Source organism: Marmota monax, unplaced genomic scaffold, assembly GCF_021218885.2.
Source record: "Marmota monax isolate L192 unplaced genomic scaffold, Marmota_monax_Labrador192_F-V1.1 WCK01_AAM20220418_F8-fsc00110, whole genome shotgun sequence".
NCBI classification, from domain to species: domain Eukaryota; kingdom Metazoa; phylum Chordata; class Mammalia; order Rodentia; family Sciuridae; genus Marmota; species Marmota monax.
Window position 1 is genome coordinate 4,512,154 of NW_026694633.1, and position 26,414 is coordinate 4,538,567.

The window sequence follows — 26,414 nt, forward strand, 5'->3', positions numbered from 1 at the left end:
TACTTATATTTTATAGAGACATACTATTCAGGGTAGGACTAACAGCCCTGTGACTGAAATGGAGAGACAGACCAAGTCTATTTACACATATTAACAATTAACTCACACGGGTATGGCACGAAACATAGTTCTAAAGACCGGCTACCACCATATATGTAGCTGCAGAGTTGCAATGGATACTCTAGAATCTCCTTCATTCCTAAGACCTGTCCCACTCAGTCAGTCTCTGTATCTCACCAAGACTCATCATTAAAACCTTGTATTAAGGACGTATTACTATATGTCAGACACTAGATAGCATGTCCCACTTTAGTCTCAGAACAAGCTTACCATATTTGTATACTCATCTAACACAAGAAAACTGAGAGAGGCTCAGAAAGGTAAAGAAATCTATGCAAAGTCATAATCAGTAAGGGGAAGAGTGGGATGTGAACCAGTTCTGCCAGAATCTGAAGGTCACACTCTGGAGACTCCTCCCATCTCTTATCCTATGAGACCGCTGTGGTAAGTGTGGATACACCCTGCCAGACTGCACTTGAACTGTGCCTCTGCCATTTCCTCATGATGGGGCTTCAGTGAGTTGCTTTCAATTCCTCCTTTGTAAAATGGATATAATAACAATATTCCCTTGAGGGGAGTTGTTGGAAAGATCATATGAGTTAATACACACTGAACACTAAGAGCAATAGCACTTGGCATATAATAAGCACTCAATTGATGTTAGCCATTTTTATTTTGGCCATGGAAACTGTTGTTAGCATTAATAGTATCATTATGTGTTGTGCTACTATTCACTCCGCGGAACTCCTTCCCATGGGAGGGATGAAACAAAAGTACTTGAAGCACTGTGTCCCCTTGACTCTACCAAATGACCCAGGAAGGGAAGATTTTGTTGTTGTTGTTGTTGTTTTTGTCCAATTTTAGCAAACATCCACTAAGCCCTTTAACATAAGCAAAGGACCCTACGGAGGACAGGCTACTGAGAGAAGTCCACATCCTTACTCTTCAATAAGAGATGGAGATGACTGCTCATGGGCTTCACCTACAACAATTCAGTAAGACAAAAGCCTGAACTCACAAACAGGGCTTAAGACAGATCCTTCTAGCAGGCAAAACGCAACCATGTGACTCTGCTGCTGTTCAACCTCTGGCCCTGCACTGGCTGCCGCAGTGGTTTGGGGAAAAGGGCCAGTACTAAGGCCTCCTAACCCCAGTAAAGCAATCAAACAAACCAACCTGTATGTCTCTTTTATTTATTGGGTTTCCCCAAGACTATTTGATCAAAGTGGTGTATGGGAAAAAAAAAAAGAAAACCTTGTAAACTCCTTGTTACAGTATTCAATTCTTTCATGACCTGGTCATGATTTGTCTGGATTTTTCTTGTATCAATTTCTTGTTGGCAGTTTTCAACATCAAAACTAAGCGGTGTATGGCTTTCAGAACATGTTTCTTTAGCCTCCATGCCTTGGCATATCCTGTGTCCTTGGCCAGAAATTTATTTCCTTGGTTACTCTCCAGGGCTGGCAGTAAAGACTACCCTATCAAACCTGATAAGTAACCTTCTTTATGAGTTTTGTAACTTTATTGCAAAAGGTATAACTTTCCTTTAAAACATTTATAGTCAAGTTGTGTTATCATGAGCTCCTCTGCAGGCAAAGGATCATTTGTTCATCTTTAAATTTTCCTTGTCTGTCATTAGGTAGGTGTTTAGTAGATATTTGTTGAATAAACCAATCAAAAAGGAATCACACTAAATGAAACACTAAATACCACTCTATATTAATTGAAGGCCTATAGCAATGTGGCTGAGAGGATGAAGTTAAACTTCTCAGGCTGAAATATTCACCATACCCCTGAAGAGCCATGTAACATGGAGCAAGATACTTAATATGTCCTGTTTCCACATCTTTAAAATGGGACTAATAACGGAACCCATTGTGTAGGTTGCTGAGGGGATTAAATGAATTCATGTACATGAAGTATTTCAAGAAGTTCTACTGTATAATAACCACTCCATCAATGTTAGCTATCATAATTATTATTTTTGTCTAGATATAAAAAAGTGGACAAGAGACAATTTACTTAAGGACCAAATCTGATTTCTGTGCACCCACACACCTGCCCACTCATTCCTGCAACAGTTCTCGGGTTTTTCTCTTAGGGATGAGTTCTCCCTAACTCTTAGTCCCTGTGTAGATTCCAGAACCAGGCAGCTAACCCAAATCTGGCTAAAAAGAATCACAGACTGGTTCAGGGATGGGGACATGACCCAAGTGAGGCCATGGATACTCAGATTGACACTTGTGCTGGGACTAATGACAAAGAGGTCATGAGAACATGAGCCTGGAGCTGGGGGTGGGAAGAAAGCAGAGCCCAGAGATGGACAAAGACAAAATTTCCCATCATATCATGTGACTTCCTGGATCCTGCTGAATTTTTGTGAGCATGTGTTTGTTTGTTTTAATGTATACAAGCCAGTAAATTCCATTTCAGCTTCATCAGGTTGAGAAAAGTTTTGCAACCCCCCCCCGCCCCCGCACACTCCAAAGTGTTCTGAGTAATGTAATCATAACCAGTAAACGTAAAGGTAAAAGCTTACAATATTAAGTAATTATTTCACTAAGTCTTACGTGTACTTTAGGTTTTCTTTGTAAAGGGACTAGCTGATTCAGGGATTTTTTTATTCAAATGAAAATGGGGATTAGTTAAAAGATTATTAAAGAACCACAGGCTCTTCACACTTGGTGTCCAGAAAAGAGTTAATACAAAATCCAGGAAAAGGATCTCTAACTCTGGGGTGTGTGGGCCTTCTTGAGGAGCTTATAGAAAAGACAGATTCAGAGGCTGCACCCTCTGCAGCAGGCTTAGGTATCTGAGTGTTTCCTGACCAGCACCCCTGAGGTTGGAAGTCTGATTCCTCTTAGCTGTTGTAGATAAATCTAGAGAACACAAATCCAGCAGGGAAGGAAGCTCCATAAAGCAATGAAATGAAGAGATTTTCATAATGATTTGGGGGAACTAAAAGAACTTCTAAACCAAGTCCAAGAATAAGCAGTAATTCTGAAGCAAATGCCAACCAATTTGGAAGGGCCTCAGCTCTCAGGCTGGAAGGATAAAGGCACTGTATCCAATTCTCTCTGTGGCTGGTTTCTATAAAAAAAAGGAAGTGACATTGAATAGCAACAATAATTTAAAAATTAATTTCAAGCTATGACTTCATAAATTTCATTAAAATAAACTATAGTAGTGTGTAGTAGGTCACAGCATACAATCAACAAAGATGATCTTTGAGAATTCATCTCAGTTTTTAACAGAGCAGCTATAATGAGCACAATTATGATAATTGGTAAGAAGCTTTTGCAGCATTCCATCGTACACAAAAGACAACGTGGAAAAATGGAGTTGCTTGTTTTACAAAGGCCCCACATGAATTTCACAAAGGAAATCTTATGTTGACTGTGATACGTAAGGGGATGATACAAAAGTCACCTGATGCCCATCAGACACCATGGACATAAGAGAACCATTTCCTGGTGTGTATCCATGTTTGCCTTTGTTCAAAATCAGTGGTTAAATAATAGTCAATAATGTCATTATCCCAGAAACTTCCCTGGCTTTCTGAACAGGGGTTTTCCAACAGAGTTGAACCCAAATACTATAAAGCATCCATTGTACATAATGGGTTGACACTCCCAGGCATGTAAAATGGTGTTAGTATTGTACCAGCCTTGGGAAAACTGAGAAAGTAACTCTCAAATAATTTTCTATATAATTTCGCTGTGTAATGAAACCCAGTTTAGAAGGGCTGACCTTCCTTAATCTGAACATACACACTCTAGGATAAACTACTGGGTGACTTTTTTTTTAGCTCTAAGCAAGTGGTTCTCTGAACAATTTAAATCCTCACCAATAGAACCAGAAACTGGAAGAGTAATATTCAATGCTCTCAAGTCAAACTTTGTACATCAACAACATTGTGCACTGAGATGAATGATGTCAGTGAAACGCGAATGTAGTTCTGCAGAGCCACACAACAGAACTTAATCTACAGCATGAATGTCTTGGACTCCATCCACAGCCATTAGTTGTTAAACTGCCAAGCACATCTCATTATGTGGAGATCTGATTCAATCCAAGGAAAACACAGTAGTATGACTTCAGCAAAATTGCAAAACAAAGTCTGATATGTTCTGTGGTTGGGTTTTTGTTAAAGATTTACAAACTGATAATGGGTTTCAAGGCAAAGGCTTATAGTATCTGAATTTGATTTTGGTGTCAGACTCTGCTAAGTGAACTATCCCAAATGTCCACTCCCCCTTCATTTCTGACCTACAGAACTTATATTTTTAATAGGACACATTGGTAGACTAAAAAGACTACATTTCCCAAGCTCCTTTGCAACTAAATATAGTTAATGGAAACAGAAGCAAAGATGTTGTATCCAAGTAGAAAAGATTTCACTGGAATGGGCTCTTTCTGCATCCTTGAGTTCACCCGCCTTTTTTTGTTTTTGCAGTCACAGAGTATGATCAATGGAAATCCAACAACCATCTTGAACCACAGAGTGACATTAAAAAGGGGAGCTTTGTGCTAGAATGACAGGGCAGAAAAATAAGCACTTCCTCTGCTCCACCACACTGCTGCCACACATCCCTGGACTGTCAACTTTCAGATCCCTTCGACATGAGAGAGTAAGACTCTTCTACATCCTTAACCCCCTGTCTCAAGTGGGAGAGCATAACCCTAATTAATATAACCCACATGCAATTTCTTTTCTAGTCAAGGCAAAGTGAATTCAAAACCTAATTGAGATTAAATATTTGAACTGATTTGTAACCTCTGCAACTGGAATAATGTACTTAAGATAAGCAAAAAGAAGTAGAAATTCAACCAAGTGGTAATATACATAGGAACAAAACTTTTTACTTTTATTAATTATTTTTTTTAATTTTCATTAATTATATCTAACTTCTTAAATATAATTTAAAGAGGAATTCAGATCAGTTAATAGCTAAGGAAAGAAAACCCAATGTGTGGTTTAATGAGAATTGGTGAAATTGGTATTGTGGTATGTAATTGCCATCTAACATATACTTATCAAAGGTAACAGACTGGGTCTGGAAAGCTGTGGTTTAAAGTCTGGCCTACAGACATACTGTGTGTTTTTCTTGTTTGTATCTTGGTTCTCAATACCTTTGTGTGACTCATTCACTCTGTGTCTACTTATATTGAGTATTCCACTTCTCGGCCAAAAGGGACTTTGGTGTTTTAGCTTTCATGTACAGCAGACAGATATCTCAGAAAAATCCTCAGGACAATAAAAATTATTAGCATGCTTTTGATGTCCAGTGAATCCTTTCAAGTCTGATTTTCACTCTGCACTCTTGAAAAGGCATTAAAATATTTTAAACAGATCTAGCAAACGGATTGAAAGCATTAGATTCATTTAAAATGAAACCTGCTCCTTAGATTGCTTTTGATCATCCAAGAAGACATCTTGTTTCAGCGTTATTCTATAATAAATAAAAATTTGTGGTTCCATGATTATTTGGTCAAAAATGTTTGTTTTGGAAAATATTCGTGTTAAATATCCTACTAGGATTTTAGAGCTATCCAAGCTCTTGTCTACTCCAGTGTTAGGTAGACCTTTGGGGAAACTGTTAAGGCCCATCTCGTCTGTGTAATCTCAGCATTATTCTTTTAATGCCTTGAAATCCTTGTTCTGCCTTCAAATGCAAATATCCATGGTTATGTTTATGCAAATTATTGGCACACATTATTCACTCTAACTACCTACAGCAGTATGTAGGTACTGAATTTAATTAGAGTGATTTATCCATGGTCTCCTTAGTCTCTTGTTGCATACTCTATATGAGAAGCACAAGTGGGTAAGGATCTTAAATATTTAGAAAGATTATTTTAAATAATCTTTAATAAAACATTTTTTTCTATCACTAGCTACTTTGTTAGAAATATATAGCTATTGAGACAATAAGGATACATTACCCCTGTGACATCCATGACCTTAATGGCTGCCAGCTGGCCCGTTTTGACATGGCGACCCTGTAAAGAAAAAAAAAAAAAGATTTAGTTCTCATGAGTAACATCAGCATTCTGTTCCAACCATAAAAAATTGCCAAGGTCAATGTTACTGTATGTCAATGGGGACACAAATTCGCTCACATACACACTTCAAATGTTGTGAAGATTCATTTCTGGTTAGTATTTATTTTGTAAAACATTCCTCATCATTTTGTCTTTTGGGTTACTTTCGCAGTGGGTATCAAATTAAATAAAAAGTGCAATGCTGAACAATTTGGTTCTGCTCCTCTCCAAAATGTAAGTAAGAGCTTGGGTGAGAGGTGGATTTATGTGGAAGGGGAGCCCAGCTTGGATGGAGGTCACATGCATGTCCATCAGAAGAAACAAGTGGAGAAACTTTAGTTGCCCTGATTCTTAATATTAGATACTATAACAAAATCAGCTGTATTCAATTTTACTATAATTCACTTGAGATTGTTCATTTATCTTTATCTTAGAAGGGGATCTAAAATGAAATAGCAATTAATCACAGTAGTGGCCAAGACAGTGCTGAGCTTTAGCAACAGCTCCCCACAACTGGGCATCTTTGGACTTTGTAACAAAAACAAACGCAGCAGCCACACTGAGGAATCAGAAGAAAATAGCACAGCAGTGAAGAGCAGGGCAATCCCACAGTTTCTCTTTGCTCACTCCTTAAGAAAACTTGATGTGTACATCCAACTCTGATAACAGCAAAGATGATCAGATCCATTACTTGTAAACACATTTTATATATGGTTCCCCAAATACATTTTGTGTACTACAAATTGAGTATCCTTCATCAGAAATGCTTGTTTCAGATATTTTTCCCATATTTCAGAATATATGCATATATATAAATGAGATGGGATTCCAGTCTATACAGGAAATCCCTTTGTTTCCTGTATAGCTTCCACCCAGGTTGAAGGTAATTTTATGTATTTTTAGTGTGCCTGTGTCTTGATGGTGACAATCCCATGAGGTCAGGTGTGAAATTTTCCATTTGTGGCATCATGTTGGTGCTAAAAGTTCCAGATTTTGGAAAACTTGAGATTTTTGGAGTAGGGATCTCAATCTACAGTGCTATCAGGTAGTATATTATAGTTTCTAAGATCAGCTAGGTTCAAATCCCAGCTGCATGATCTACAAGTCCCTTCACCTTTTAAATCTCAGTTTTCTCATTGAAATAAAACCTTAATTGGAATTTCCCTGGTCCAAGCTGGGGCCTGATACCCAAGTCTCGTCAGCCCTGCCTCTCAAACTCTTTCCTGTGGGAGTGCTGGATGCACTTTTGCCAACATATAGTTTGAGAAACTCAGCACTCAGATTTTTAACTCTTTAAGATGCAGGGAGTCTTCTCTGAGTGAATAATTGGTTACAAGGGTAGAACAACCACCTTGCTCTTTCTAACAGTACCCCGAGACTGAGCAGAACTAGCTTACAGCAGTACTGGTCCAAGAAGCAAGGAGACAGAAAAGTAATCCACAATACACTTCAAATGCAAGGTCCGGGGTCGTCTGGGGCTTGAAATCAATAAAATATCTGCTATTTTTTGAACTTAGGGTATTTTTTTGTTGTTTCTTTTTTAGTAACCACTATGATTGTGAAAAAGAAAAGCATGTATTTTTTTTCCTCCATTTTAAATTTCACCTCCAAACTGAAATAATAGTTCTCCGTGGATCTAACAGCAGAGAGAAGTCAGCGAGATCCTGCAGGTGGGGACAACAGCAGCCTCAACACAGTACCAGATCCAGGTATCCCCATGTGCTGGATTGGGAAGGCTTCGGAGTTACCAGAGCCTGATACTCATGGAGTGCCCAAGAACCCGCCCAGCATAAGCAGCCCTACATCACTGGAGGACATCAGACCAAATGAGGATCCAGATTGAGGCGGATCTGAAGGGAATGGCTAGGAGTAAACTGACCTTTAGGTCATCAGAAACCTGAAGCACAGTTGCAATTAGGAATTTTTAAGGAGGCAACCTGACAAAAACACAAATAAATTGAGGAGAACAGCCCCTAAGGTGCCTAACAATCCTGGCTTTTTACAGGTGACGCCAAAATCTCACAGCTAACGAGGCCTGTCTCCCAGGACGCCTTCACCTCTATCCACTTCTGCCATCTGGCTCCTGACAAACCTTCACTGGTGAAATTTTAAAATGATTATTTTAAACAAATTTTTCATATTTTACTTGAATTACACACTGAACTGTTCATCTTTTGCTTCACATCAGAGTTTTTTAAACTTCTTATTCTATTTGGGGGCAAGGTACTGAGGGAGGATGTTATATCACGAGCGAATATAAAGTACATGTTGCTCTCAATTTTAATTTATTTCCACTTACAAAGAGAAATTAAAAATACAAACATAGATAGTATCTAAATTTGAATCTAAAATACCTGTTCAACTAAGGACTAAAAAATAAATTATAGAAATTAAAAAAAAATCACTAGACAAGAGTTTAAAAAAAATATCTCCACAAAAATAGGAGGACATGTTTTGTCAGAGTGCAGTTGCTGAGTTCATTCATTCTTTCTTTTTTTTCTTTTCCTTTTTGTACCAAGGATAAAACCCAGGGAAATTCTACCACTGAGCCACATCCCAGCCCTTTTTACTTTTTATTTTGAGACAGGGTCTTGCCAAGTTACTGAAGCTGGCCTCGAACTTGTAATTTTCCTGCCTCCTCAGCCTCTCAAGTCACTGGGATATTACAGGTGTGTGCCATCACTCCCAGCTCCAAGTCATTTCTTTTCTTTTTTCTTGGTACCAGGGATTAAACCCAGGGGTGCTTAACCACTGAGCCACATCACCAGCAGTTTTTTTATTTTTCATTTTGAGACAGGGTCTCACTAAAATGCGGAGGCTGGCCTCAGACTTGCAGTCCTTTTGCCTCCGCCTCCTGAGTCACTGGGATAACAGGCCTGTGCCACTCCTGAGTCATTTCTGAATAAAAGCATAAACTAAGATTTATTTTCCTCCTGAAATAATCAATATTAACAAAAGTTAATAAACCAACTAAATCTATAAAAAAAAAACTGACCCAAAATCTAGTGTCAGATAATATCCTAAAGCATAAAAAGTCTGTCCACAAGAAAGAAGGAAGAATGGTACCCCATGGGAAAAAGCAGATCAGGTGGGGTCATGGGTGCTGGGAGCCCGGGCCAGTCTGATTCTCAGACATGCTCGCAAACACACTTGTCTCTCCTTCTCTTTTCTTCCACCTCACTTTGAGGTTAAGAACTACACCTATTTCAGTTCCATATAAAATAATTCAACATCAAGGTAAAAATCCAACTCACTCAAGTAGTACAGTACGTTAGCCCTTCCTTTATCTCCTCCCAAAATGAATGCAAGAGAAAAACAGCGGTTTTGTCTGAAATAGGCACATAACCCTCACCTGTGTTATTGCTGTTATTTTCTAAGAAACAGCAAGACAGCTCTCGAGCTGCTAGCCTGAGGCCAGGCTGGAAGGGAGCACGCTTTCATTTCTAGGTCACCGAAATATATTTGTTTCTAGCAGAGTACACAAGCCAAAGTGAGGTCATTGAAAATGCAGACAGTCCCCCCACCATCTCCACACCCCTGTCCAAGGACTGGCATGCAGGCAGAGTGGCTCATTCTTCAAATTTGGCTTAGAGTTAATCTCACCTTTACTGAGGCAGTCTGCAATTTCCTACTTGCAAAAAAGTGCACTACCTTTGAGCTTCGCAACATCTTATGCTAACCCCATTGATCAGAGTGCCCATGATATTTTTCAAAATGTGCATGACCAGAACTATGAAAATACATCAAACCAAACTGAGGACCTGGGGGAGTAATTCAATCGTAGAGTGCTTGCCTAGCATGAATGAGGCCCTGGGTTTGATCCCCAGCACCATAAAACAAAACAAAACAAAATAGTGTAAAACATGTAGTAATGGCAGCTGTTGCTTCATTAATCAATTGTTCTGGCTACATCCATCTATATCAGTGTCCATCTGTCTACCAATCATTGAGGCTGGGACGCACCATCCAGATTCTCCATTACAGACTGAAGCACCTCAATCAGGTCTCTCTCTCTGGGACATACTCCCGAGGGCATGCTCCCTCCTGGAGACAGCTGAGAAAGAATGACAACTTGGATAAGAACAGAAATGAAGAATGAGACTGAGAATGTCAGAGGCAGACAGAGCCAGGAGATATTCAGAAGGCCAAAGCAGCAGGACTTGAGATTGGGTACATATTTCCCCCATGCCTCTCATACTGCATGGCACAGAAGGGACTCAGGGAAATATCTGCTAAATAGCAGACTGATTGCGTTTGGGTTCCTGGTATCGTCCACATGTCCACTTTGGTTTCCCTCACCCCTTACATTTCTATCCACCCCCGACACAGTGCCTGGGACCAGACAGGGTGAGATTATAAGCAGGGTTTACAATCATTTTGTCCATAAATAAGAAAGTGAAAGATGAATTTCAGTGGATGAAGATCTTTTAAACTCTACAGAGAAACCAATTTCCTTTTTTTTTTCTCCATAGATCACAGGGAAACTAGAAATTAGCTTTAGCTCAGCTGCACCTCTGAGCTGTACAGACGAGAGCAAAGGTGAATTCTGGCTTTTCACTACCCGTCAAGATGAAAGCTTAAAGGCACCTATCTGGATGCTTTCAGGAATGCAACTTTGCTTTGAGAAAATATGTCTGGAGGCAGAGAGAGGTAGACAAGATAACTTTATGGAAAGATTCCAAAAATCCTTACAATTAAGAACATGAATGTTCACCGAACACACTTGGCACAGGGTCTACTCCCAGGGTTTCCCCAGGTCAGAGGAAGCCTCTGTGCTTCCTTGGCCAGCCCGTGCCTTCTGCTGGTAGCTTAAAACAGTCTGCTGGGCATGTCTGCAGAACTGCGATCCAGCTGCTTCGGCTCCCAGACGGTGGCACGGGGAAGCGAGGTACTGACACGGGGCCATTCCCACGCAACCACTCCTACCCTGGCACCCTCGCTGTGAATTCCTCCGCCTGGCACCTCTGAGTGGCAGAGAATGGATAGTTTTCAAGACTATTCAGCGGTGGGCCAGCTGAGAGCTCAGGCTTCCTCACAGACGCAAGGTGGGAACAAGAGGCTGCTTCATTTCCCTTTGTGGCAGTCTTGGTGGCTGCCAGCCGGGCTCAGTTTATAAATCAAAATGGATGCAAATCATATAGTCACAATTTTTAGCAGACAACGGTTAATGTATGCAGATTCCATGGCAGGGAGCCTAGTGCCTGCACCCAAGAAAGGCACGCACAGCTGAAGTGACAGCCGTGGTGAGGCAGATGAGCTAAGGGGTGGCCGGAGCTGGGAAAGCAAGGAGAACCAGTCTCTGGGCCATGGCCTCAAGCCAAGAACACATTCCCAGTGACCTCCTCGCACCCAAAAAATAAGCACAAATCAGAGATGTACCAGCTCTTGTCTAAGTTAGGTCACAGAATCACCACATCATGTGGCCTCTCATTCTGGGAGAACCCAATCCTCTGGACATGGGGTTCAAAGGATGGGGACAGAACATGCTCAAGCAGCCAACTCTTCAGTCTCCTCAAATAGTCTGTTGCTTCCCAAGGACACAATAGTCTTCTCTGTCCCCCAAGTCAGGGGTGGCATCCAGGGACACAAACAGCATTTTAAAGCCTTGGGACCTGGACCCCAGTCCAAGATGAAGTGTATAATCAAAAGAGGAACAAATATAAGAACCCTGTGGTGAGTTGGGTTTTTTCTCCCCCCAGACAACAAGAGGCATTCAAATTAAGCAGGAATCTTTTATTTTAAAAAATTTGGGTGTCAAAATTAATGGAATGTTCTTAATTTTTAAAACTTAACAATAGTTAATAGCCTTCTGTCAGTTCCCAGTGGTTGTTTTGGTTTTCTACTGCGGGTGACTGAGTAAGATTTTCATACTCTGAAATCTTGGAGTCCAGAAAGAAGCATTTTAGAAGTACATGGATATAGTAATGGTAGTGGGGTCAGTGACTCTCTTCAGACACAAAGATGGGCTGTTCTTGATGCGAACTGTAAAGAGTGACATGTGAAAGGGCTTAGCCCTCAACAGCTTGCACTAGCCTGTGTGTCTTGCACAGAAACCAACTTCTCTGCTTTGGGCCTTAAAATGCAGTGAGTGTCTCAGGCCCCTGCCCTGCACACAATTGAAGGGGAAGCTTCTCAAAGGCAGGGCCTCTGCCTGACATCTGTTTGATCCTCTGACCTTCCTGAGGAAGCTTTTTTAACCTGCAGGTGTTAAATGATGCTTGGAAACATGCAAGTTTGTAGGCCTAGTAAGCCCTTTAGGTTGCCACAAATCACAATGTGCAGACTCCAATGATCCATCAGAAGAAGATCCAGCTGGAAGAAGCCTGATAAAGCTTGCAGGGAGACTACTTTGACTATTCCTTAAAGAAAAGGGGACCAGAGAAGGGCTCAAATACCTTAACTGGAGGGGAAAACCTGCAGCATCTGACCTGTTTTGCTCCACAAGGTTTTGTTTTTGTTTTCTTTTCCAAGTGTTAACTAACAAATGCAAGTAGGCCCTGGGGACCTCAGTGGCCATTAGCTCTGCGCATTTCATAATCTCACTGGTTTCCCTGAGGACAGGGTCAGGCAGAGAAAGTCGCTACAGGAGAAAAGCAAGACTAGACAATGCCTGCCCAAGCCCTCCACCTCTGGCTCCCTTTTCCTCAGACATTGCTAACTGGAGGCCGGAGGACCCACTGCTCATTTTTTAAGATGTCTAATCAATGGCTCCTCTGCGGACTGCTGCACAAGGCAGCTCCCCTCAGGAGCTCTGGCAGGCCCTCCGCTTACTCCATACCACCTCCCCGCTGCAGATTAAAAAGATATATTATGTCTTTTTCCCTTGGCCCTGCGCAGGTCTGCCAACTGACAGGGCTACATTTCACTGCATCTACAGTAAGGCTTCAACATGAAGCCAGCCACCCGCAGACAGGAGCCGCAGCAGTAAGATCAGGGCTTCAAGTCCAGTGCAGTTCGCAAAGAAAAGGACCACAGTGTTCCCAGCTGTCATTCTTGGAGCCGTAGGAACACAAATGGGGATCCATTTGACTCTTTATCGGGGCTGCTGGTGAATAAACCCTCTCCCACAGTGTCCTCAAACCTCCAGAAGTTTTAATTAAAACAAAAGAAATGTCAAACAGGAAAGCACTGGAATATAATTAGGGCCCAACACACCTCAAGTAATACGGGGGTGGTGGGGGGAGACAAGTAATGAAAGGAAAGCTTTCATGTTCTTACTGAATCCCTGCTCTGTTGCTGACACAAAAATCAATTTCGGTAGGCTTTAGTTGTATCTGAGCAGGAACACGAGCGACAGATTAAATTTAGTGAGCAATTTACTGGAGTCATAATGATTCCCAATGGAAGAAAAAAAAGAGACTATGATGAGCACTCTTAACCAAATGTCTCCTCAATAAGAAACTGTATGTGTGCATTATAGAATCTATATTATATATATGGGAGAGGGGTTAAGACTCATCTATGTTTTATTCTTTAAAAAAATATATAAACTTGACATCACACCCTATAAAACATGGTTTTCAACAGGGTAATTGTGCCCTCCAGGGGACATCTGACAATGTCTAGAGACATCTGACTGCTATGACTGGTGCTACTGGCATCTAGTGCGTAGAGGCCAGGGATGCTAGGAAAACTTCCGTAATGCTCAGAGTACCCCCTTCCTCCAACAAAGAATTATTGTACACAAAATGTCAATGGGATCAAGTTGAAAAAACCCTGTTTTAAGAGAATTTGACGTTTAATGGGTGCCCTGTGGATGCAGAATGCTATATTAGTGTCTCTAATATTACAAAGATGAAAAGGTAAGGCCTTGCCCTCAGGGGATTTCTCACAGGTAGGAGGAGAGACAGGGTGGATGGGAACAGCATTGTTCTTTCTTTGCTTAGTGAATTAAATATATATATATATATTGTGGAAGGGAATACTTCTGAAATCCCAAATATCTACGTAGAGTTTTTAGAATGCAGGTAATATTAACACTAATGTATTGGCACCTGAGACCACTTTCCTTCTGGCTTTTTTCATGTAATAGGGCAATTCTAAGATCTTCACTATCATTAAGTGGCATATTCTAGTTTTTTTAAAAATGCAGTAAAGTAGCATTAGGACTAAACGGAATTTGGTTTATTATATTTGGACACAGAGGTACCATTTCTGCTAATTATATTAATTTTTGAAAGTCTGTCCTTTTAAAAAGTTGTCCTATTATTGCTTTTCAACAATATTTAGATCTTTGTAATAAAAGCGTGAATGTGTGTATGCATTCCATCCTCTCAAACACTTATGGTTTTTAACTATTGGCAGCTTGAGGCAGGAATAAAATAATTTTGTTTAAAATATAAATCATGATGAACTTAAAATAGATGATCAATTATAAGAAGATAGCAGTATTTGCCTTTATTCAATGGAAGGTCTTCATGCGCAAGGATATGGGAATCTTGCAATTGCTGTACAAGATCTGTTTACAATAAATAAGGGAAGTAGAATCATAGCTTTATAGAAAGAATAAGATAAGCAACATTATTCTATATCACTGACAACCATCACCACCTTTGGGGTACTTAAGGATTAAAGAACCCAAGCTTCCTGAACACAGGCAAAGAATATACAAATATGGATCCCTCGCTGTGTTTGGGAGGATCACTTCAGCTGCAATAGAAATCTCTGCTGAAAATCTCTCCCCCTGATGGATGTCTTCCTGTCCTCACAGGCTGCACCAGCAATTGTGCTTTCTGAGCAAAGACCTGAATGTTGTTTTTTGGGTAGGAATGCAAGAGGACATAAAGGACATCAGAAAACAGAAAGTTGTTTTTAAAGGCAGGTGGCACTTATATATTCATATTCTTTCAAAGTGGATGGCCATCATAGATGACAGTGATTGGTCAGCAAACACACCCATCCCGGGGGAAGCTAGTCTCTGAGAGCAAGGATACAAGTGCCTCATGGGACATCTCTATCTTCCCCTCCAGGACAATAATTCTAAAAACACTTTTGTCTGAAATCTTAAAAGTGGATGAAATGTGATGATACCCTGAGAAAGAATGAGGACTCTTTTAAATAAATAAGACATGCCCCCCAGCTCTGGGCAGGCCTGAACGGGAGGTAGCTGGTGAGTTAGAAAACATATTGATTTGCAGCTAAATTTAGCTGCAATCTACCAGTGCTGTGGCAGGTAGCTTCCCCTCCAGGAGGGTGAGGTTTCCCTGACTCCAGTGCAATTCTCTACACCATGCTTTCACGCCTCCAGCCTAGGTTTCCTGCTCAGAGATTATTAAGAAGAGTGGGGAGAGCATCTTCCCGGCTCTTTGGACAATCTTCTCAAGCAGTTTATTTCACACAGGCGTAGAGACAATCATGGATCTGTAGATAGTGTTTTGTAGACCCATTAAAGAGGACTGGAGGTTAAGAGGAAAGAATTTGGGGGAGCTATGAGATACATTTGGATGCTTTAGTGGGTCTAGAGTTACTTGGGGTCTACAGTTTATCTGTAAAATACACATAAAATTATTAGCTCTCTAGTGTGTAGTAAGGATTAAATCAGTATCTGTAGAAACACTTGGTAGAATGCCTGGGTAAAAGATGGAGATGCTGCAGTGTTTAGTATATTGTGAGGTCTATTTCTGATCTCTTCTGCTGTTCCCATCCTTTCTTATTCACCACACTGAAGACCCTGAACCCTGTTGCCTTCCTCCTTCTCCTCCAAGATGCCATGGGGACTTTACTTCTCTTCCTTCTGTTGTACCTGCTTGCTCACTTCTTAGATCTTGACCCCAAATGTCACCTTCTCCAAGAATCTTTCCTTAGACACCATATATAAATTTTCAACTCCACCTTAATTTTGACTACTCCCTTTCCCTGCATTAGGATCATCTAACAAACTCTACATCTTATTTATTTATTTATCCTGTGCATCAGGTATTCCCTGCTGTAGGAAAGAGTATCTTGAGGTCAGGGGCTTCTTGTTGTCTTGTTCACTATTCCATTTTCAGGAGCAGCTCGGTGCCCATGCATGTGCTGTGTGATGAACTCCCGACCTCTTTGCAGACCCGCTTTTCTAAGGCCCTCTGTTCTCTTTTGGGGAAAAAAAAAAAAAAAGCACCTCCTTGAAAAAATAACAACTCTGATGGAACAAGTCCTGTCATCAGAGAAGAAATCTGAAGCTCAAAGAAATAAGTTTTTCATAGGTCATATTTTCTTTTCATAATGGCCCTGTATCAAAGTAAATGGAGTAAGAAGATATTGTTTTCCTCTTTTTGTTCTATTTAAGTTCTCTCTAAAGCTCAAAGGATAAATTAAAATACTTGATAATCACAATATATTTTCTAACCAGGAAGATTTATTTTTGCAAAAATGTGATTGTTATTTAAATGTTAAAAACACAGATACTGAAGAGTACTGAAAAGTAATACAGACACAGTAGGAAGTAGTGGTGATTCCATCTCTGAATTAAATTTCTGCCAGCAATAGCCAACAGATCAAGCTTACTGGTAACAAAGAAGCATGTCGCTTTGCTTTCAGAACCACAAAAAAAAAAAAAGTTGATAACCCTTTCTTGACCCAAATGGAAAGAAGAGTTAAAAAACTTTCTTAAACCTCGCAGACCTCACCCAGCTAAGGTCACCTGCATGGAAGCAAGAAGCACTGGCTTGCCTTCCTCCATCCTCACCTTCCTCATTTCCGGCTGTGGCACAGGGGCAAGCCTGTGGTTAAAGACTAGAAAACAGAATCTCCTCTCTGAAAATACCAAACCTAATTTCAACCTAGTCTTCAGCACCTGATTTCAGTCACCTTGGGCATCAGGTACTTGCCTACCATTCAGTAGAGCAAACCTGAATTTCTCTAGCATTTAACTTAGACATTTTTATATTTGCAACATTAATGGTTTATTTATTTTTTTTTTTTGGTGGTTTCTATCTTCAAATAGAAAAGACACTAAGAAGATAAAAATGGTGCTCATTTAAGCAAAATAACCAAACTGTGGGTCTTCAATTATTAAAAGGTACCTTATGCTATCCCAAAAACTCCTAACCAGAAAATCTTGACATAATAACAAATAAGTGAGAGTAATTTGATACCAATAATAAAATATACTAATATATTAAGTACTGATGGACATTCAACAGTTTATAGATTTGATTGTTTAAAAACATGCCTATTGTGCACATATGATGCTTTTTAAGGACTGTATTATACTTTTTAAACATTATATTTCTGACTTATATTTTTGAAAATCTTTCTGAGAAAAAATATTTCAGAAAACAAATTTGGAAGGCAAGAAAAATCTGTGAAAGATAAATGCAGAGGAGCTAAAAGAGTAAAAATACACATTCTATTTAGAATTTGATCAGTTTTCAATTTTTCAATAAAGCTCTAGGCAAAACTCCTTAACTTTTCATGGATTTCATAAAGAAGACAAATGGAAATACTTGCTGTGCCTTTTTCTCTTACAAGACTAAGATGCAAACAGCAATGAATAGGCAGAATGAGTTCTTATGGCCCACCTTATTGAGTTAACATTTCATTTTTGTTGTTCAAGATAAATTCCAATGCAGTTGCCTAACCTTGACAATTCCTGTCCAGGAGTTCACAGCATATCATAAATACAATCAGTACTACTCCTCTATTAAGGAAAACAGCAGACGATAAAACAGTTCCAAAAGGGTGTCATTTCTATACTGAAGTGGATTTCAATACACACTGGAACATGGCCAAGATTATACAAAGGAAGGCCTTATGAAGAAAATCTACTAATTTCACATGAAATGAACATAATATTTATAATAAGTATTTTTAAATACACCTTCTTACCCTAGTCACGAGTCACATTTTACACAACTTGAGGCCTTTTTCCCCAAAGTCCAAAATTATTTTAAAATGTAATATTATTAATGTAATAATAATAATATTTAAATTATTTTAATTTCTTGCATAAATAATTTAATTTCATCTTAATGGATTTTACTTCTAAAGGAAGTAAAAGGTTAACAAAAATATAAGTGTTTTTATTCTTCCCTGTTCCATGTTCAGAGGCCTCCTCAGAGTCAATCATGACCAAGATCATATCATAGCATCTGATTTTGGAGAAGACAGCATTGAAAACTCTAATTTATGAGTTCTTTTGGGAAACACGATTTACCACAAAGAAAAAAACACAAAGAAAGAAATCCGCCTAGATTATCTCCTTGAGAAAGAACTGAATGTTCCTCCTTAATTTAAGCTGCAAGGTCCTCCAAGAATAACCCATGTGCAGAAAGCTATTGAGGAGGATGGAGTCCAAGAAGGCTGTTTTCTTAGGTTCTGATAAGATTTTTAATTTGTGCTAGACTACTCTCAGCAGAGATACTCATCTACTCAAATAATCAACATTCTAATACTTCTCAAATGTACTCACTTTGCAGGGTAGGGAGGCCTTTCTCAAATAGCTTAATAAATAATTTTTTAAAAAAGGATTTCCTGCATTTCAATTTTTATTAGCATAAAAATCACTCTTTAAAACATATTATTTCTTCCACAGCTGTAGGTGAAGATATTATTAAGACAATCATTATATTTTCAACTTAGAATTTCATTCATTGGCATTAATGCAGAGGCATTATAAAGGTCATATGGAAATGAATTTTATTATTGTATTTTATTCACTGACACACTCATATCTGATATGCTTCACTTTTTTAATACTTTTGTTAGTTATAGATGGTCACAATACCTTTATTTTGTTCATTTATTTGTATGTGGTGCTGAGGATCGAACCAGTGCCTCACACATGCTAGGCAAGCGCTCTGTCACTGAGCTACAACCCCAGCATATTGGGGGTTAGCCCAATGTGCTTCACTTTTCAGTAAAGTCAGTTTGTGAGAGTTTGACAACTTACTGGTTCTGTATCTATCACACAGGATCTTGCCTTGATTTCAACATAGTCCTGAAATTACTATGGGATTATTCAAAACGAGAAAGGAAGCTACTTAAATTTGCTTGAACTTTTCAACCATTAAATTTATTTTGCATCTAACAAGACCAGTAAGTATTTATGAACAATTTCTTTCTGGATTGCCAGAAAGATACTCTTAGGAAATGCAGTTTTGAAACCAATGACTAGGAAGTTGGAATAAAGGGGCTCTGCCCAATAGTGCTAGCTCTTAGAGGTTTGAGCCCCTTTGAAATAAGGACTTGGGACTTTCAACACTGCACTTAGTTAAGGATGTGATTAGCACAACCTAAATCAAAGTTAGAGAATTTGAAGAATCTTGGGAAAATGATCTGAAATGATTGGATAAATAAGAACTCTTGCCAGGCTTGGTGGCACATGCCTGTAAATCCAGCAGGTAGGGAGGCTGAGGCAGGAGGAACGTGAATTCAGAGCCAGCCTCAGCAAAAATCGAGGCACTAAGCAACTCAGTGAGACCCTACCTCTAAATAAAATACAAAATAGGGCTGGGATGTGGCTCAGTGGTTGAGTGCCCCTGAGTTCAATCCCTGGTACCCCCCCCAAAAAAAAATTATTGATGATATCAGAGCCTCAGAAGCAAGCTAAGGAAAAGCTAAAGCAATAGATATTAAATGTATGAATGTCACTACAATGACCAATCACATTTTTATATCAAAATAAGAGAAACAATAGATTAAAACCATAATTTAAAATTTTAAATTTTCTGATAAAGTAGATTTGTGACAGTGATTAAAGGGTCAGAGTTACTTAGGAAGGCTGGGACACGTTTTTAAGCTACTTTGGCAAAAATACAACTTGATCCTCAATATTTTCCTACAATGGTGCTGTAGTGATCCATAGTGGAAACAGGAAAGAACAGATTTGTAAAATCCATGTCATGATCCTTACAGTTTATACATTTTTTCCTGTGAATCATCTCATTTGCTTCCCATAATGTTCCTCTGTATGAGGATTTGTTCTCTAATTGTTGAATGCCCACTCTTAACACAAATATGAATAAAACACGGTTTCTTGTCTCATGGAACTCACAGTCATGGCTTTTTTTGTTATAGATTTTTTAATATTGTGAATATTTTAATATAAGTAAATGAATAACATGTCCTGTTGGAAACAGTAAGCAAAAAGGGACCTGGGAGTGGGGAACAGAAGTAGATGTTTGTGTAGAACAGCACTGGAAATAGCAGAGGCAAGGGAAAGTTGAATCCTGCAACTTGAGGTAAAGGGAAAAGAGCTGGGGGGTGGGGGGGGGACCCTAAGAGCAAGATTGTTGCAGGAGAGGTTGACAAAGCCAGGTGAGACTGTCCTCCACATGCCCTGAGCTGAACTTGCTGAGATAAACCTCAATGTTAGGGTCTGTAAACAAGTCAGGATGGCGCCTGGCATTTTGCCAGAGGCAGTGGTTTGTGAAGTAACCAGCAAGCCATTAAGTGTGGAGATTCCTTATTGGTTGACTGCTGTACCTAGTTTATGTTAATTAAGATAAGCTGTGTGGAATGTATATATACCCCTCCTGTCCTACAATAAACGGCTCCCACTCCTGCTGTATCAAGGTACACAAGTTGCTCGTCCCCCCCCCCCCCCCGGTTATTTTGCTGCAGCCGGACTGCGGCACCTCAGAGCTTCCCAAGTCAAATGAAAAGGTGCATCTTTGAGACCACAGTGGAAACTGATATGGCTTAACAATGACAAGTAATGAATTAGACCCAACGAACACTTGGGTACAGAACCCCATCCCTAAATATATGCCTTGATATTCACACTTCAAAACAGAACAAATTCTAATCACTTCATAATATAAGGAAGTGGAAGTAAAAAATAGGATATGGCAATCATAGATGATAAATGAATATTAATACCTACTATGTCCATTCTAAGCATTTCCAACATATACATTATGTGCCGAAACACAGGCATATATGTACATAATTCACCACAGCAAACTAGAGAGTAGGTATTGTTGTAATCTTCATTTTACATATGAGGAGACTGAGGCACAAACAAGTTACCCGACTTTCTAAAATACCTGTTATTTAGCACAGGTAGCATCTCACTGAGGCTCATCTTGGATTTCTGCAGTTTCTTTGTCGCCTCATTTAGTTGAAAATATCTTTCAGGATTCCACTTAACAACCTCAATCTCTCTAGCACTAACTTCTTCTTTCAAACCTTGGGTTTTTATCTATGATGTCTCACAATGGAGGTTTCAGAAACAAATCCCCAGCTTGAGAAAGTGATGTTGTAACCCACCATGCCACAGCAACAGCGCTACAGCAGGCAACTCAGACGGGGCAGGACAGGAGCGGTAGGTACAAAGGGAAGACTTCAATTCAGTCTCAAAGGATCTCCCAAAGGATTACATCAGGGAAAGAGAGGGAAGGGCACTGAATGCCTGAGTAAGGGCCTGGCCAGCACATCAGGAAGGACCTGAATCTGTATTCGGCTGTGACATCACATGTGTCTAAAAAAATAATAATAATAAGGAAATAAGGTTGGAATAGCAGATTGTGTCCCAACCAAGAAGTGCTTCTCATCCCTTGCTAAAGAATATGGCATTAAAGAACTTAAGATGGAAGTCAGGATCAGACTGGGCAGAGAGGTCACCTAGTTATCATCTTCCCTGTCCTTTCCCCAGATCCCCAGCCACACCAAGCTCCTGACAGCACTTTTTCCACCATCCATCAAGATTTCCAGTCTTTTATTAAACCAATCGGGATGTGAAAGAGGCAATACGAGGAGAAAGGTGGGAAACTCCAGGATCAGGAGAGGAGGAGTTCTCACCCTGGAGGGACAAACCTTGCACCAAGACAGGACAGAAGATGAGAATGTGGGTGGGCACTGATGAGCTTGTGGAAACAGGATATCTCTGTCCAATGGCTCCACTTTTTGTAAGAGGTGCTGGAGAAGGTCACCTGCATATTGTTATGAAGGTAGGGGCAGTAAAAGGGAAGAGTGCAAAGAGGTGAACTTGCAGAGTGACTTTCAGGGAACAGGAGGAGGAGCTAAGCAGGTCCTTATGGCAGATTATTAAGCAGTGCGGAGTTGAGTTGTGCAGCCGAAATGCAGAAAAAGCAATCAAATGGTCCAAAGGCTCTTGGTAAGGGGTCTGCAAAGTGAATATTCTGGAAGAGTAAAGGGCAAAGGAGGTAGTACAGGCTGGTTTAAAATGATGAAATTGGGGAATCATGAGGCCCAAGGCCGGAGAGACAAGTTATTAAAGTCTCATGGGGACTGAGAAACTGATAAAAGAGACCAGAGGGCTCATTCAACATCAAAGGGCAGCTGTGTAGGGTATGAGGAGAATAAACCAGACAAATCAGAGGCTGTAGTCTGAGACTGGGATGCTGCGAATTCATGATTTTGAAAGTAGAACAGACCTGGGTCATAAGTCCAGGGTATGAGTCTTCAGAGTGGGGTGTCATCCAGGTAATAGTAATATAACTATAGTATTAATGCTTACCATTTTACAAATAAGTCAGACAATAGGAGACTTATTCAGAGTCCCAGCTAGCTAATGGCAAAGCCCAGCTTCCAAAGCAAGCCTCTGTCACCAAATCCTATGAACAGTTTATGTAAAATTGTTTCATTTAGTATCTTTTGATTTCTACCTTTACATAGGAAATAATAAATAGTGATCTTGCTTTCAGTCTAGGACCAAGTTATGATGAAAGCAAGCTATAAATCTGACTTAAAATGCAAGTGAAAGTGACAGTTTTATTTTCAGTGTTCTGGTTATTACCTGGCATGTAGAAGCTTATGAAATTCTGTTAAAAATGTTCCTTTGCATAGTGTTTTCTTATTATAGAAGCATTAACAGTAACTACCTAGCTGACATGGCAACAAAAATAGTTACGAACGATTTTATCTCATGCAACATAAATCCAGCCCGAGGTGGCACGGCCATCATTATTTCTCTGTACTGGATCCCACTGCCTATCAAGTACAAGGCTATGTCACGATGATTTAGGAAACTGAAACAATGTTGGACCACATATTTTCAACACAGGTACATTTAGGCATGCAAATATGAATATCAGATTCGTTCAGATGTAAATTGAACTGTCATTTTCTTTGATTGAGAATCACTCAGGCCCTCTATTATCATCACCAGACAAGACAGAGTGCCTGCTGCCAACCTAAGCCGGGCTAGGGGATGGGGTGCTAGGGCGGAAATGGCAAATTAGGGGCCTCATTTGCAGTTAGTTAAGTCAGTCCTGGGCAGCCCTTAGGACATTTTAGGTTTAAAGACATATTCAAATGGAATAATGGTGGTAAACATTAGCATAATTCTACCTTGAATAATTCATTATGAAAAAGATGAATGAAAAAAAAAATGTCAAGTTCGCTACCTATCATATTAGCTATTACTGCCCTTGATTATGGCGTAAGTGAGGATTCTGCAGGAAAGCATTCTCACATACAGTTCCTCTATAACCATTTATTTCATTCATTCTTGAGGCAGGTGGGGCCCATCAACCCATCCAACTCAACAGACCAATCCCCTCCAACCTTTCCTGGTTATCCTGGTTTCTACTGACTTGGCAATATAACTTGCTTTTATTGGGTATGTGCTTGCCAGGCTGAGTTTAAACTAGTTACTATTTAATCCCCACAGCCCTCATGTGAAGGAGGAACTACTGCCGTCCTCAATCTTCCAAAGAGGAGAGCCAGACACAGTGGGCCAGGCTCTTAGCCATGCCCATATGCCTCTGCTTTGTAGAATCCCATTCAAATTTCCCCCAACTTCTCCTCCACAGCTCAGATGCCACGTGTTCAAGAAGACGCCCTATCTACTTCAGTCTACGCTGATCTTTCCCTTCTCAGAGGGAACTCATCCCTGTCCAGTTGGAAGCTCTGCTTTCTAGGAGCATCTGCACCCTCTGATTTTTTGGGGGCAAGCCGGGGAGAGACCCATTGGCTCTGTTTGCCCAAGAAACTGGAGCTGATGGATAGGGCAGCTTCTCCACCAAAGTGGGGGCTTGGGTTAAAGAGCTTCATTCAGCAACTTAAAAATTCTAAGATGCAACTCAAGCCCTGCTTCCCTAAATTGTTTGGTCAGGCATAGGGGTTCTTGGAAATCTGAATTATGCCTTTTAAAAATCTCTTGGGCCCAAACCCAGCAGAATTGAAAGTCTAGGAAAAAAGCAAATATTAGAGCTCTAGGGAAATCTGTGTCCGATGGTATTATTAACCACTTCCACCCTTCTTCCTCCAAGGCCATGCAGCTGACTCAGAGGAAAGCAAGGACACCTTCAGTGGTGGGATGTAGGAACAATGCAGACCCTCAGATCTGCAACGGACACTGTCACCCATTAGCTGTGTGACCAGGAACAAATCACTCATATCTCAGCCTCAGTAAAACCAGAGTTTGATACCTAAGCCCACTGTAAGAACAAAATTAGCTAACATGAAAGTTTTGTAAAAAAACATAATGCTCTAAAGTGCTACAAATTTATATTATTGTTCTACATTTGAAGTTTCTAACTTTGGTGACAGCATTTTTTTTCTTATAGTCCTCTGTTTCAACCATCATCAGTTGTCTAAGACCATTGTCAAATTGAATGTATGCTGTTGAAAAGCTCCAAATACAAATGGTTACAAATTTGATATGTTATGGTGTCTTTGAAAGTGTGTGTATCATCATAGAATGGCTGGAGCTCATCTAAACAGCAGAAGGAAAGCCTAAAGGTATCATCCATGTGTGCCAAATGGAGAGGAGACTAAGCCAAAGCACACATTGGAACCAGTGCAGGGTCAGGAAGAAGGTTGACGAATAGCAAAGACCAGGGCATGGATGTGAGGACTTGCTAAATGAGGAAGAAGTGATGAGTCCAAAATACAATATACGCATACATGGTATATATGCGTATTAATAATTGTAATGCAAAAAAAAAGAAATAGTGTTACCTTAGATTATAGGTAGAGAGGAGTGAAAGGAGGGGAAGGCAGGGGATGTGGGGATAAGAAAGATAGTAGAATGAAACAGACATTATTATTGTATGTATGTATGTGACTGTATGATCAATGTGATTCTACAATATGTACACTTATAAAAATGAGAAATTATATCCCATCTATGTATGATACATCAAAGTATATAAGTGCATTCTACTGTCATGTACAACTAATTAAAACAAATTTTAAAAATTTTAAAAAATGACAATTTCAAGAGTGTCAGGATTCCTTCAATCTGTTCCAGAAAGAGGTTGGTTACTTGCAATTTTGGAGGCCTAAAATGTCTGAACAGATTTGGGTAATGACTTGGGATGACAACTTGGATAGGTCCAGCAATGAGAAATATGTCACGTCATAATGGTTATCAACCTTGCTGCGATGGTCCTGGGATAATTTTCTCTGGCCTGGGCAGGTTAGCTGAGGTGGGAACATGGTTCAGGGCTGTTGCAAGATGCTCCTTATTAGCATATTTTTCATCTAAGTCAGACCATAGTATGCGTACTTAGCCAAGGTCTAATTTATCCAGAATTTGAATTTCACACACATATTATCATAAGTAATGCATCCAATTTTATTTAACAAAACTATAAGGACTTGCACTTAGAGTGGATTTTTGTCTCTAGGCTCTAATAATACTGATGCTTAAATCATTTTTGAAATTGCCATCATCACATCCCTCTGAATATTGAAAAAGAATTATGGCCCATCTGTTAAGAGTATGTTTGATTATTTTTGCATTTAAGATCATTCTAAACTGGTAAGAGGGAATCAAGTTGAATAAAACTGTTGGAAAGTTAAATGATAAGAGGGGGGTAAAAAAAGAACTTTTGTGGTTTGTGCATTTCATCACCAAAAGAAGGTTGGTCTCAAATATTCAGGGCCATTGCAACACTTTCAAAGAAATAGGTGCAATCTTCCATTTTGAAGAAAAGGACACTCAGTTACACAGTTAAATGCTGGTGTGTGTGTGTTTGTGTGTGTGTGTGTGTATGCGTATGTGTGCAAGGGGGGGGAATCTTATTACTTAATAGCTCTATCCCCAAAGCCCCCAAACAAACAAAAAACATAAAACCAACCCTCTTGTTTCCCTCCAGTGATTGTCCCCTTAACCAGTTCATAGGGAATGTTTACCAGCTGATGAGAACTTAAGTGTTGGACAAGAGTTGGTACTGAATAAATGACTGATTACAACTCAAAACTTATCTCTGCCTAAATGTTCTGAGCAAAGGAACTAGGAAACCATAGGGATCTGGGCAGCTGGTGGAAAATTAACATGTTCACTTATAAAGGCAGGTGTGATTTAAAATGGGAGAGGACAGAGGGAAGGAGAGAACATGAACAAAATCATTAAAAAAAAAAAAACACTTCTTGTGCACAACACTGACAGTGTCATAAATTTTCATTTTATACCA

General features: G+C 39.8%; 1 protein-coding gene across 7 annotated transcripts in view; it reads right to left on the bottom strand.

Moving 5' to 3' along the window:
• Positions 1-26,414, bottom strand: part of Tnik (TRAF2 and NCK interacting kinase) — a 383,659-nt gene that overhangs the window by 156,412 nt on the left and 200,833 nt on the right. For all 7 annotated transcript variants that reach the window (XM_058572271.1, XM_058572273.1, XM_058572272.1 and 4 more), the window contains exon 3: positions 6,007-6,063. In XM_058572271.1, the coding sequence (XP_058428254.1) occupies positions 6,007-6,063 (57 nt within the window). The remainder of the gene's footprint in view (positions 1-6,006; positions 6,064-26,414) is intronic.